We start from the raw sequence: 13,804 nt of genomic DNA, 5'->3' as shown, positions 1-13,804 counted from the left end.
TTCATTTTGTGGATTATTTTGTCCTATTTAGAGCTAAACAGCAGACAGATACGCTTTAGCGCATGGTTAACTCGTCTTTGACAAGCCTCTACAGCGTGACAACACAGATCCATCCATCCATCCTTTACACATCAGATCTGGTTTTAAACTACGGCGATTGCAAAATAATCAGCTCAACATTTGAAAATCACCAGTGTGACGTTACTTCAGCTACGAAGATCCTTTATGTGCTACCTGGCTTATATGCCTTAGGCTTGTGACACGCCCATGCACACTCGGACATGTGCCTGAAAAGGTTTATATTACTCCTGCAACGCTCGCTGTCCAATCACAGCACACACACCCCTGCAACGTCCTTAATTCCTTCCAAGAAATGCTGGACCTTTGGAGCAGGTTTAGACAAATGCTACAACCTAGGGGTGGGCGATATAAACGATATACGATAGAAACGATATAAATTTGGCCAACGATAGAGATTTTGACTATACCGCTCTATCGCGATAGCGCATGTTGATGATGTCATCAAGTCGTGCCTGTTTTGGTCGAAAGCATCGCAGCGGCTACAACCATTATCAACTGCAAATTATGCCGGGCGACAGTCATAAGCAAAGAGATGAAGCACTTTTGAAATATGGAGAAAGCCAAAAACTGCGCTTCCTCCACTTCCATAACATTGATTCATTAATGCTGAATTCTCTCGCAGCTGTTCTATTCCCATGTTGTTGCAGTATATTAATAATTAACCTCGTATTGTGGATGAATAATCTCAGTTGTTCTCCTGACTGAAGTTTGGCCCGTGTATAGCATCCTGCTATGCGATTGCATTTGTCCCTGACCACCAGAATCCCTCACATTAACTTTTATCGAGTGGAAAAAAAAGTTGGCGTCCATGCTCCATCTTCACTGTGCTAATGTTATGCTAACATAGCTGTGTCGCTAGCAATCACGTAGCACAACATTATATACCAGGTAGTCCAACTTCAGTAACCCTGCAAACGCCACTCCTGTTTAGTTTTCTGTCTTCATTTATGTTGGAAGTGGTAGCAGAGCTGTACGTTTTAATTAGTTTCAAAAATCTCTCAGTCAGAACATGGTATGTCATGTTTAGGTGGAAACTAGCGAGCTAACTTCCTGTTAACTTGTAACTCCGTTAAATTTAATAAATTCTGTTTTCATAGATGCCTGGATGTTAAACTTAATTGTTACACTTGGTAAAGCAGCAACGCTGATGATTTTATTAAGGATGAAAGAATTTAGACAGTTTTTCACTCTCAGTGTTCGTTTGACTTTGGGACCTGAAGCAGACGGAGTTTTGGAGCCAGATTACTCTGCGAAGCTCCTCACTACGGCAGCCATAATGCTCTGACAATCCAAGCGGTGCAGCTTACCAAAGTTGTACTAAAACATTTTTTAACAGATTTCTGCACGCCAAAATCGGTTCGAGGTCAGTAAGCACAACCAGAATTCATACATAAGGCACACTCTCGATTTTTGAGAAAAGGATTTTACGTGTGCCTTATAGTGTGGAAAATACGTTATACAGAAGAAAATAATATATCGTGATATATATCGTTACCGCACATGCTTCAAATTATATCGCGATATGGATTTTAGGCCATATCGCCCAGCCCTACTACAACCATTAAATTAGTTAATGGACCTTATTATCTTAACTGTTTTTACACATAAAAATTGGTGAAAAGAACTATTTAAAAAGTAATTAATTAATTAATTAATTAATTAATTAATTAATTAATTAATTAATTAATTAATTAATTAAAGGGCATAATCAACTGCAACAAACTGTACTGAACCATCCTGAATGACTTAACCGTTCAACTAAAGCCGGGCCTTTTTCCATTCATTTCTGTAATCCACTGTAATCCAGATGTCAAACACTATACTCAACTCCCAAGCAACATTTCAACAGCATAAAGGTCCGCCTCCTCTGAGGAAAAAAGAAAAAGAAAAAAAAAAAGCTGCAGTTCAATGGAAACAATTCTGAATTCTGGCAAAGGATTTTCTCCATTTTATGAAGGAAATCTAGACAAGTTGTACAAATCCTGCCCAAACCCTTCTGCCAGAACTTTGGAGGCTTCAGCTGGTTTTGCTAACTCTCCTGGTGAGTGCGTTTCTAGCTTGTTTTGACACACACACACACGCGTGCATGCAGGGATAACACTATCCCTGCTAAAACGATCATTGAGTCTGCTGTAAAGCTGATTTATAGTTATTGCTTAATAGCTCAGCTGGGAGTGCAGGATTCAAAGAAACTGTTCTGATGATCCAAAATAGAAATGTGTTAAATACCTTTTGGCACACCCTTCAATTTCCCTTCCCTTAATCGCAGCCATTCTTTCAAGAATCCATCCACTCCTGTAAGATTCAACGGCGTCTGAAAAACAGCCTGGGCACACATTAAGTTGCGATATGTGGCACCTTCCCGACGGACAGCCATCTGCCATGTTCAGTTCTGCCAAAGAGTTCTTCCTGTTAAAAGGGAGTTTTTCCTTCCCACTGTTGCCAAGTGCTTGCTCATAATGGGTCACCTGATTGTTGGGGTCTCTGTATTACTGTAGGGTCTTTACCTTACAACATAAAGAGCCTTGAGGTGACAGTTGTTGTGATTTGATGCCATTTAACTGAACTGTACTGAATGCGGAAAAAGAATGCAGTCTTTCCAGAACTGGTTTCTGGTAACAGCTTTAAAAACCTAGCTTAACCTCGCTGTGTGTTCACTGTTTACTAGTTAAACATAATGCACTGTAAAAAAAAAAAAAAGAAAAAAGAAAAGAAAGACTGCTACTTGAAGCAGCAGTGTCTCAGAGACTCTAGTTCTATTATTTGAAGTTAAAGACTTTGTTGCGGAACAAAGGGAACGAAGCGAAGTGATCCTGGCAAAGCAACTCTGCTTATACTGTACTAAACTCATAATATTGGAAACCAAAAGAAAGGAAGAAGAGGGGGAAAAAAAAAGCAGCACAGCCTATCCGGGGACACCACACCTTTCATGGAGCCAGTCTCCCCCCTGCAATGTTTAACGCAGCACCAGTTTTAGCACCCTATGCCCTCCCCCTCCCAGCAATGCTAACATACTGCTACCCTCAGCCTGTTCGTTTGAATGGGCTGCTGACATGTCACTATTCTCTGGGACCTGAGCCCAGAACGTTCCACAGAGCTAACCTTGGGGACACAGTACAGCTCCTGGCCTCAGACCGAGCATGCGGATGTCCCCACACAGTGCCTACTAGCAAGGAAATGAGGACCAGCAGGGACTTGGTGCCAAAGAGCTAATGAAGAAACTAAAAATCTGTCAAAATGAAAGCTTAACTTCTGAGTGCTTATTTCCCCCCTATAGTATTAAAAAAAGGAAATGATGATGTAAAACTTGATTTCCAAAAAGTGTGTAGAACGAGTCCTTTTCAACTGTAACGTATGATTAATGGCCAGCTTTGAAGCGACATCCCCATCCACAACACAAACAAAATACATAGCTAACGGAGTGCTACTTCACATTATCGCCGCTTCTGTGTTGGACGTGCAGAGAAGCAGGACACAGACTAACTTTTGCCCGTCTTCACACCTCATCAGTCACTGCAGAAAAGTGTTCAAATCTAACCACATGTGCTCATTTCTAAAGAAAGAGGAGGGGGAGGAGGTCAAAAGCTTTTTATGTTATAACCTCAACTGGGGCACACCTGATTTTAGTACAGCTCCGTTTTGCACTGCATCAGAGTATTACTCAGTCAGAATGGAGTCTTTCATACATTATGCAATGTTTACATCCAACAGTTAGGGAGTATCAGAAACTATGTGAAAAACAATTCATGAAAAACATCTTTTCAAATCTGATTTCCAAACATTAGATCAAGTTAATTGCAAATTAAGAGTTGGGGTAAAGAAGGCTTAGCTCCTTTTATTGATGCCACAGCTTTTGACTGCATTAGACATCCTCAGAAGTTATCCAATTTGTCAATGATCAGTTCAGATATTTGTTCAGTGAGAAGTCCTCGGCATGCTTATAATTTGCAATTGTCCTCCTTAAAAGGAAAAACAACAGTAAACCCTGACCTGAGCTTTTAAGATCTTGTTAGTGAGATTTTGGCATTTCCTAATCAAACCTTGCTCAGAGTTACTAAACATTTCATTAAACACATCATTAGCCTGCTTGGCCACAATCTGCTATTAATCACAAGCTTAATAACAAAAATCTAAAGGGGTTCCTGACTATTAATGTGACAGGGTCAAAAACTAGATGGCACACAGGAAATTACCACCCAGATTAACGCAGAAACTATGTGAATTTGATTAGTTACACAAGTGCAACTCTCCAACAATGCAGACTGCAGGGGAAGTAAAGGCATGTCTTTGTTTGGTTGTGAATGTGCACAGGAATAGCCAGCACTAAATCCCCATGGGTAGGACTGCAGTCAGGTGTTTAGTTGCATCACTGTCACACTTTTAAGGTGCTCCACCTGTCTAGGATTTCAGAGGTGGAAAGAGCACTATGTGCCATGTACTCTGCAGGGGTAAACTGGTACTGGGTGTTCCTAGTCATAATACAAAGTGTGCGTGCATTTCTGCAGTGCTTCTTTTGCATGTCTAAACCCTGAAAATAGACGTGGCAGATGAGCAGCACAAGAGCACACACGTATAATTGGGCTAACTCTGTGTTCCATTTACTGTAAGAGCATCTTCACCTCTAGAAGGAAACCCTTTGAAGGGTTTAAAGTTTTCCATCTTTTGATGCAGAGCTTCTTTTGATTGCGTGCTTGAATCGAACCATTACTTTACCCCTGCAACAAAGAAATGGTGCACACATAATCTGCACATGGCATCTGACAGGTTTTTTTTTGTTTGTTTTTTTTAAACATATGCTTATGGCACAACAATTTAAAAACAAAACAAAACACAAGACTACGCCTTGTGTCACCCTAAGCTTTTATTCTCTGTTTAATTACTACATGTATGTAAAACTTGAGTATAAAAACAGAAAGCAGTCTCATCACAAAGAGAGACATTTCTCTGAAAACTGAAGTGAGCAAAACAAACTAAACTCATTTAAGATCTTAATAGAAGTTCTTCAAATAGTCTTCTTCTTCTAAGGCCTTGACAAAAGTGATGTGAAAGTGGAGACTCAGCAGGCATTCAGAGGCTCCAGAAGAGCAAAAACAAGCAAATGGGCAAAACAGTAAGTTTACCAATTATGCAGAAAATGTTTCATTTGTCATTATAAACCTTTTACACACTTAAGACCATTTAGCTGGGCTGAATTCCCTGGACTGATAACTAAGATTTGATTTTTTTTAAAATAAACAGGATCATTAGCAGTAGCTGGACTTTTTAATTAGTGCAACAATATGAACACTCAGGCTGTGCTGAAGAGACTGGTCGCCACATCTCACACCATGTTGATACAGCCAGCAACAAACCACATGTTAGATTTTTTTTTAAATACTGAGATTACTAGTGTAGCAATAAGAGAGCTTCCAGCAGTAAGTTAATGAAATCTCATGATAATAGTGTTGCAAATTAAACACTATGAAATATGTAACCAACGGTGATTATAGTACCAGTGTGCAGGGAGTTCAGAGAACAGGTCTACAAAAATGAAAATGGTAAAAACGTGGTCATTCTCACGTTTAAGGTCATCATCTCTGGCATTTCCTGACAGTTTTCCAGCCTGGGTGATATTTTTAGATCCCTGGAAATCCCTTTATGACCACTTGGGCTGTGACCTCTATTTCACCACAAACTTCAACTTCTCTTTCACACTGACCTGAATTTGTACAATGGATCATTTCTGGTGATGAGAGGCGGGCTTCCAGCTTTGTTTGAGAAGTTTTACAATTTCCAAGCAGGAATCCAGGGATTAATGCAGATGCGCAGTTTTGAGGGGATCTCATAGAACTTCAAAAGTTCTAAACCTAGCAGCCAGAGACTTTTATCATCTCAGGCTTTTGTTTTTTTTTTATGGACCAGAACTTTTCAAACACACCTCATATGGACAGTTTTCTATATCGGCCATAGCAGGCGGCGGTGTCCACCTCCAACTCTATGTGTCATGGGAAAATGTATGCAAGCAACAGTAAGACAGCTATACAAATCACCATGGTTCCGCAATACTTCAATTAGAAAATGCACAGCTGTACACTCACTGGACACTTTATTTGGTATACCTTGCAAATACTAGCTTGTACCGTGTTTTACGTTGAGACAGGCCTTTGTGGCAGAGATTCAACAATACTCAGAACAGCCCATCTGGCACCAGCAACCATGTTCACAGTCACTTAAATCACCTTTCCACCCATTTGGATCCAATCAATTAATCATTTATTTGTCAAAATTGCCCGTACACGTTGCGTGTTACGCGTAGGACTCAGGTAGTATTATGCGTAACACGTAGTACACCCAGTTTGAACTTCAGCACACTATCTTGACCACATCTGCGTGCAGTACATTCAATACATGTTTTTAATAATGCTGCATCATTGGTGAAGAGTAAAAACAGCTGGACAACCCTCGGTACAGCTTTGTGACAACCACTGCTATGCAAACCACATTTGCACTGTTCTTCGTTTCCTGGCTTTTAAAAGTAATCTGTCCGTGATCTTACAGTAATATATTGAGTTTGGGAAGTAGCAATGATGGTGGGAGGTAGCTCAGAGCTACTTATTTAAATTTAAAAAAAAAAAAAAAAGTGTAAGAAATGAATGTACCTCATTTGTGCAACCGACCTGTGAACTGTGAAGTAGGGGTGCAACGATAAACAAAATTCACGGTTTGGTTTGGTTCGATATTTTGGTGTCACGGTTCGATATTTTTTCGATACAAAAAATGTTCATGCTTTTTTTAATTATAAATATATATTTTAACTCAAAAGTACAGTTTTTAAATTTAATGTTGCTGAAACAACAAAATAATAAATCTATCTGATCGAGAAATCACTCATCTTTAGAAAAGAGAGTTTATTACAGAGGAAATGGCTCTTTCCAAAATAAAAGCTATACTATACGCTTCTTCTGGGCTATATTCTCAGCAGCATATTAAACATATCAGGTCCCCATAAGGAGAATCATGTGCTAACGGCTGTCTAAATGACTCGGGTAAAGTTTGTAGCATGCGTGCTTGTTGTTTTTGTCTACTTCCACTTGTCTTTACACTAGGATGATGTCGGCGTAAATGTGCAGTCATATTCGTTGTGTTCCCACTAGTGCTGTCAGCGTTAATCTCGTTAAAATGACATTAACGCCATAACGCTAATGCGTGGGGCTGGACGGTGTCAACACGTTAACAAGCTAACTGCGCTAATGCACTACTTCCCACCAGTTGAGCATTGCGTGGCACATCCGACATACTGTTTTACTTTTGTCCATGACGCGCTTACCATCAGGGTCATGCTTCACATGAAAACCAAAATAGTTCCAAAGGCCAGATCTGAATGAGGGTGGGGGAGGTTCAATTTCGGGTAGCGTTGAAGCAGTTGCCATGTTGCAACGAGCTTAGCTTCTGTCTTGCTAGCTTGCGCTGCGCTCAGTGGATCTGCACTCGACAGTGCAGCCTAGGCGGAGTAGTCGAACGCAGATCCACTGAGCGCTCAACACAGACAGCATCGTCAGAAGAAAAGTTGATAAAATAAATAAAAAAAATTTGTATTGTTCGATACATATGCGTACCGAACCGAAAGCACTGTATCGAACGGTTCGATATAGATACGAGTATTGTTGCACCCCTACTGTGAAGCCTGTTAATTTTAACCTGTGTGAACTGATCTTTGAGCTAGCACATGCAAAGTGTAAACACTGTCCAGTGTATGTAGTTAAGCTACATTGACACCCTACAGATGGAAAAATTCAGTTTTCTTTCTCCAACAGCATCGGAGGTCCAACACGAAAATAATCATTGTGTGTGTTCCAACCTGCTTTCTGAGGTAGAAACACACACAAGGATAGACGTGAACATAAAAGAGGAATCTCCTTTCAAACTCAGTCTTTTCAAATGTGGAAAAGCCTGCATTGAATTGGCAGATATTTCTTCAAGGTCCAGCCTAATTCAGGTTTTCTGAATTGATGAAGCAGTCTTTCATGTATTACGTCTGGGCATTTATTCTTTATCGCTACAACCCACTGAGCGAAGTAACACCTTTAAAAACGAAGGTTATGTGTGAATAAAACTCAAATGTGCATATAATTTGTTCTGGCGCCACAGTCACACTACTCATTTGTGCCTATTTTAAGCATTTATGATGCACCACGTCTGATTAAAAATTAAAAGACCAAACCATGACCCATGCACTACTGAGCTCTTGGAAAGGACATACCAGGTCATGGAGACATTGTCACTTGTGGTAACCTTGCCACAGGGCACAGGAACACCATGACATTTAGAGTCATATTTGGCCTTAGTGGTTATGGTCATCTCTTGCAGTGCCCCATGCTCTGCTGAAACTGAGGAGTAAGCATTCCTTAAATAACCGTAGCGCTGGTATTAGCCAACTGGATTCATGCAACAAAATCCCCACCCAGGTTCTGTTACCTCCCCTACCGTTCCCATAAGGTCTGAGACGGGGTTAGGTGGCCAAGCCCCCAGCTTACTTATAACTTCCTTAGTTACAAGTGCTTTAATTCAGAATTCGTCACCGTTAAAACTTATGCTCACAGATGAAAAACAACAGAAAGGGTGTCAATTTTTCACCCATGATGGAGAAATTCAAAAGTTCTTTATCTAGAGAAGAAATTTAAGTTCTGGACAACAATTTGAGCAATTCAACAACTTTCTATCCTGACAATTCCGAAGGCAAAACATGCTTTCGGTTACACGTATCAGACAAATGCCGCTTTAGGTTACAAAGAACTAGACTTAACGGAGCGCACTCACATCTCATACAACTCTTTATAAAGTTCAGGACTTCAAGCGAATAAAATGTGGAATATACTGCACATAAATCCAGACCATAGATCATCATGGGACTGATGCCAGCACTGATGTTTGTCCTCATGAATACAAAATTCATTCTTTTCCTCTCACTACAACACAAATGACTTGTCAATGCCACTGGGACTAGCTACCCCTCACCAGTATTCCTGGTTTAAGTTATTATCATGCCAAATGTTTTTATAAAATCTATCATTACCGAATGAAGCTTGGTTCCCTGTGCAGATACTGTGTGAAAGTCTTCAAGTCGTTACACCTCATGACAGTGGTGTAAAAGTGAATTAGAAATGAGTTTGTCGTTAAGACGAAGGTCAATTGGGCATTTCTATTGTCAAAACAGAGGGGTGAGGTGGGTCTGTGTGCGTGAGAGAGCACGCACCTCTATGGGGGCTTTTGAACAAAAGGCTGTCTCTTTGATGGATGGACATGTTAAGTTTTGAAACTGTCTTTTGAGATAGGAAAAAAACCTAAAACCCCCAAGTACTATTTCAGCACACTAGTCAAGCTGTTTTTTCTAGTACTGTGCTATAAAAGTCATGCAGACATAATTCAAAACTTATCTGTACTCTCCATAACCTTTAGCTCAGTGATGCCAGGTAGCCTTACTCATTTCCTTGCTTATGTCACAGCTAGTAGGGAAAAAAAAAAAAAGGCGAGTGAGTCTCTGCTGGCAGTCCCGTAGCAGAAGCTCCAGTTCACCATGTCCTCAGACGTACCAAGAAAAAACCCCAGCTGACAGTCACGTCTCATTCAGCCAGCAGTGCAACAAGACATGTTTTATTAGACTAATACAGCATCTAAATGAACTGAATCAGCTTTCCCTCTGGTCCTGTGTTTTGTATTTTGTTAGCTTACAGAGGAATGTGATCAATAAGCCTTTAAAAATTTCTTGCTCTCCCACAAAGCAAAGCGTGTAGTGACTTCACTATAACACAATTAAGAGTTCACCTCTCTTCCTCTTCCATCTCACCCCAGCAGTTGGGTGCCAGCCAATGTTAGAACAATCAGGAACTCTAAGGGGGAAAAAAGCAACACTGAAGGCAATTTAGGCTCAGGTTTGGGGCAGTGGCATGAGTGATAGGGATGTTTCTGAGAAACAACAGCAGAGATAGACCATACGGACCAAAGGGAGCGTAAACTGCACATAGCTTCAGTCTCAAATGATCCTGTTGATTTCTTTTTATTCAAATGAAGGCAGAGTTCTTATATTTATGACCTAATGAAAACGGATAACAGCCAACCACAGGCAAATACGAATCCCCAAACTGACGTCAGTCCAACAACTCTCACCACAATTTATGCCATGTGAATGTAGGAAGAGGGGGTCTTCAGTTGAGAAGAGCACCGCTCCTGAGCCCCAGTGTTAGCCTTTGTTTGGATTTCATTCCAGTGCTTTTAAATATGTAAAGCTCTCATTTGTGTAATTAACACAGCAGACACCTACATTACTAACATTATAAGACTGATTTATCTTCTTTAGAGGACACACGTGCACACCTATGCCGGACTGCTCTGTGTCACATGGGTGGTTTAATAATCTCTCATCATCTGTCCAATGAACCTGTTGAAGTCATAAAAACAGTGCTTAACTGCCTCTGCAGTCCTGTGCTTATTGGCATATAGCAATCCCAAAACTAAGCAAGAGCTCAGAAACTGCCGACCTCAGAGATGCCGCTCAACACAAAAAGTTTGAATGCGAATCGTGAACCGTTGAGCCCGCCAAGAGCCAGCATCCCCACAATGAGGCAGCAAAGTTTCTATCACCTTACTACTCCAAAACCACTCACTTCTCTATATCGTCCACACATCTGATTAGTCAGTAGCACAGTCATTCAAACTGTGAGTAAGGGTTAAGTCAAATAGCAGGGAAAGAGGTCAGGATGAGCTCACAATGAGCTATACGAGTTTAGCAACACGTCTGCACGTCAGTTCAAGGGCCACTTTCAGGAGAGCATCTTCTGGATTGTGAAACATGTTGTCAATTCCTCTGACATCCATGTTATCAAAAGAAACTTCCAGCTGACCAATTTCCTGTGTACTCTGAGTCGTTTAATGCAAATTTGAGCCTTTGCAGATTGGATGAGCACTGGGCAGCAGTTTATCCTCAAAGCTCTGCCAGTTCAGTGTTTGGAGCCCATTTTGGGAGGTAGCAACGACCAGCTGCCTCTTAAGGGAATTTCTAGTCCCACAGTTAAGACAGTGTTACCAAATCAGTAGGCAATGGCACTCTGTGACCTCCCACAGCTCATAGAAAACTGCCATAACATTCATCTGGCCAACGAACGTACTAGAAGGGCAGCGGTTCTCCCCACTGGTGGGTTATAGAGTGATGTTATTGGGAAAAATACATGTGGAAAATTCAGCTTGGTTGTCAAACAGAAGAGTTTGACATCCACCGTGGAACAGGCACCGGACACAGACAGAGCTGTGAGGAGAGCATTTTCTTAGATTAATGGTTTAATTAACTCGGTGATAAAAAGTTAAAAATCAAATAAATTGCCAGATATTTTCTGGCAGGTTCACCCATCGATAACCATAATATTCAGTTAAATTAGCATTTCTGCCAAATAAATACCAAGTGTTCCACAGTTTTAACAATTTGCTCGACTAATCTAACATATTCATATCTACAATGAACTCTCAGCTTAAAGTTTTGTTTTTTTAACCCGCAGCCCTGCGGGTTAAAAATACCTGCAGCTGCAAGTTGTGGTCAAATTAAGAATCCAGTTCCACAATACTGGAGGCAGATGCCAGATGATGAAAGTTTTCATGGGAAGCAGTCAGGCTGGTAACAGCAGTGGACAATCGGTATGGCACGTTTTCAGCGGGTAACGTAAGAAAGCTCACATGGCATATGTTTTGATAAAATTGTGGACAAATGCACTGCTAACAGATCTCTAAATCACAACACAAAAGTCCTAAATGATCATCATTTCCTAATATAACCATCACAGATACCTTCTAATGCTCATTCCTTCCATGTGCCTTGTATTTGATTAGGCAGACCTCTTCCTACAACTAGTGGCCACCCAATTACCTGTCACAGTTTACTGTTGTGGATTGTCAGCTGCACACAGCCACTGAAGCTGGAGATAAGGCCCTTTCCTCCTGGCCTGTCAGCTTTTCCCTGTCAAATATTTATAGAAGCTGAAACGTTAGATGCCACCATCAGAGTTAAAGCTGTGGACGAGTAAGAGCAAAAAGCAACCCAGAAACCAGAAACCCACGAGCTTAATCTAGTGTCCAGTAACTTCAGACAATGTCTAAAGCTGTAAACTGAACATGATGAGCATTTACTGGATGTGAGGAGGGGGGTTGGGTAAAAAAAATGCCCATGTTTCGCATGAATACCGAGTACTTTTCCAAAATATTCACAGCCGAGCCAAGGCTTTGAGAGAGGTAACAGCTTAAAATGAGCGGACAGGGCTCAGATAGCCGACGGCACCAGATACCCTCATGTGTGGGCAGTTTGGTGGCTAGTTTAGCTAGCCACCAAACTGCCCCCAACCCCCCCCCAAAAAAAAAAAACAGAAGGAGAGAAATGACAGGGGTACCAAACTTTCTGGAAACATCTGTACACGCGCCATAAATGACTCATTTTCACTGATAATTCTTTTACGTTATAAAAGACGTGTTTAAGCAAGACAAGTGGCCGATACCAAGTTTACACAGAGAGGCTGAAACAACGCGATGAAGTAAGCGGGCTGCGGGTCCAGTGGCACCGGGCTGGAGTGAGGGGTGTCTGGGTGTAGCTACAAAAACACGGAAAACCCACCGAGCACCCGGCCACAGCCGGGGCTCGCTAAACTACACGCTCATCAAACCGAACCGGCCGTGGACCTCAGCGTGAAGGCAAGCGGAGCGGGGACCGACCTCCCTCCGCCTGTCACAGCCGCCAGCACGGACTTCGGGAGCCGACCGGGACGGCACGGAACCGAAAAGGCGCCGCTTACCCTGCTGCTCTGGTAGGCTTCGAACGCCTTCAGCGCGCTGTCAGTGAGTTTGACGTGAAACACGGAGACATTGCTGCCGTTGCTCACTCTTCCACAGGACAGTCCGTAACACTGCTCCTCCTTCAGCGCCGCCATCTTGCTCTCGCTCCCACCACCACGCGCACGGACGCGCTCTGCCGTAAACCGAGAAGTCCCGGTGCTTTTCAATGAATATGCAGTAACGAGCCGGGGAGCGAGGAAGCCCCGTGGGCAAAGCCCGAGTGTCTGCTCAGAAATAATAACGACGACGACGACACTTTACAGCGTCACACCTGTGTTGCTTTTATAAGTTTGGTAACTGAGCGATGTTAAATTGTTTCAATATTTTGAACACTTAAAACTAATTGATATTTTAGATGACTTTGATTTTTTTCTGAATATTTTGTAATTATATGTCATTTTATTAACGACTGAAAAATATACACTGACTATATGAACCAGCACTGCCCAGCAGAAACGCGTAGGTAGAGGGAAACGATAGGTCATCAGATTACGTCAGCGAAACGTCAATGTCTGAAGGCAAGAACACACACACACACCATGATGGTTTGAGTATAGTCACAACACCCGAGAATGTCCGCTTGTAAACCAATAAAACATGGACAGTGACTCTATCTCTGATTTAATTCATTTAACCGTCTCTGTGATGTTTTGGCTTCATGCTGAGAAGGAGCACTCCAGATGTGTTGATGGAGAAGGAGCTTCACCGTGTCTTGGAGAGGAGATGAGTGTCAGGAGTGACTGTATGTGAGAGAGGTGCAGGACATGTACAAGGAGCAGGTGGAGGTATGCACCGGAGAGAAGCGGAATAAAAGTCAAGAACAAGAGAGAATACCTGTGTGTGAATGGGAGGGGGTTAGGTGGAACAGCGAAGCTGC

General features: G+C 41.8%; 1 protein-coding gene across 1 annotated transcript in view; it reads right to left on the bottom strand.

Moving 5' to 3' along the window:
* Nucleotides 1-13,113, bottom strand: part of ell (elongation factor RNA polymerase II) — a 34,802-nt gene extending 21,689 nt beyond the window's left edge. The window contains exon 1 of the mRNA XM_006790339.3: nucleotides 12,888-13,113. Within this exon, the coding sequence (XP_006790402.1) occupies nucleotides 12,888-13,022 (135 nt within the window). The 5' untranslated portion in view covers nucleotides 13,023-13,113. The remainder of the gene's footprint in view (nucleotides 1-12,887) is intronic.
* Nucleotides 13,114-13,804: the final 691 nt, after the last annotated feature.

Source organism: Neolamprologus brichardi, chromosome 23 (genome assembly GCF_056152115.1).
Source record: "Neolamprologus brichardi isolate AB-2024 chromosome 23, ASM5615211v1, whole genome shotgun sequence".
Lineage (NCBI taxonomy): Eukaryota > Metazoa > Chordata > Actinopteri > Cichliformes > Cichlidae > Neolamprologus > Neolamprologus brichardi.
Note: the sequence above shows the minus strand (reverse complement) of the source record. Positions and strands in the feature narration are given on the sequence as shown.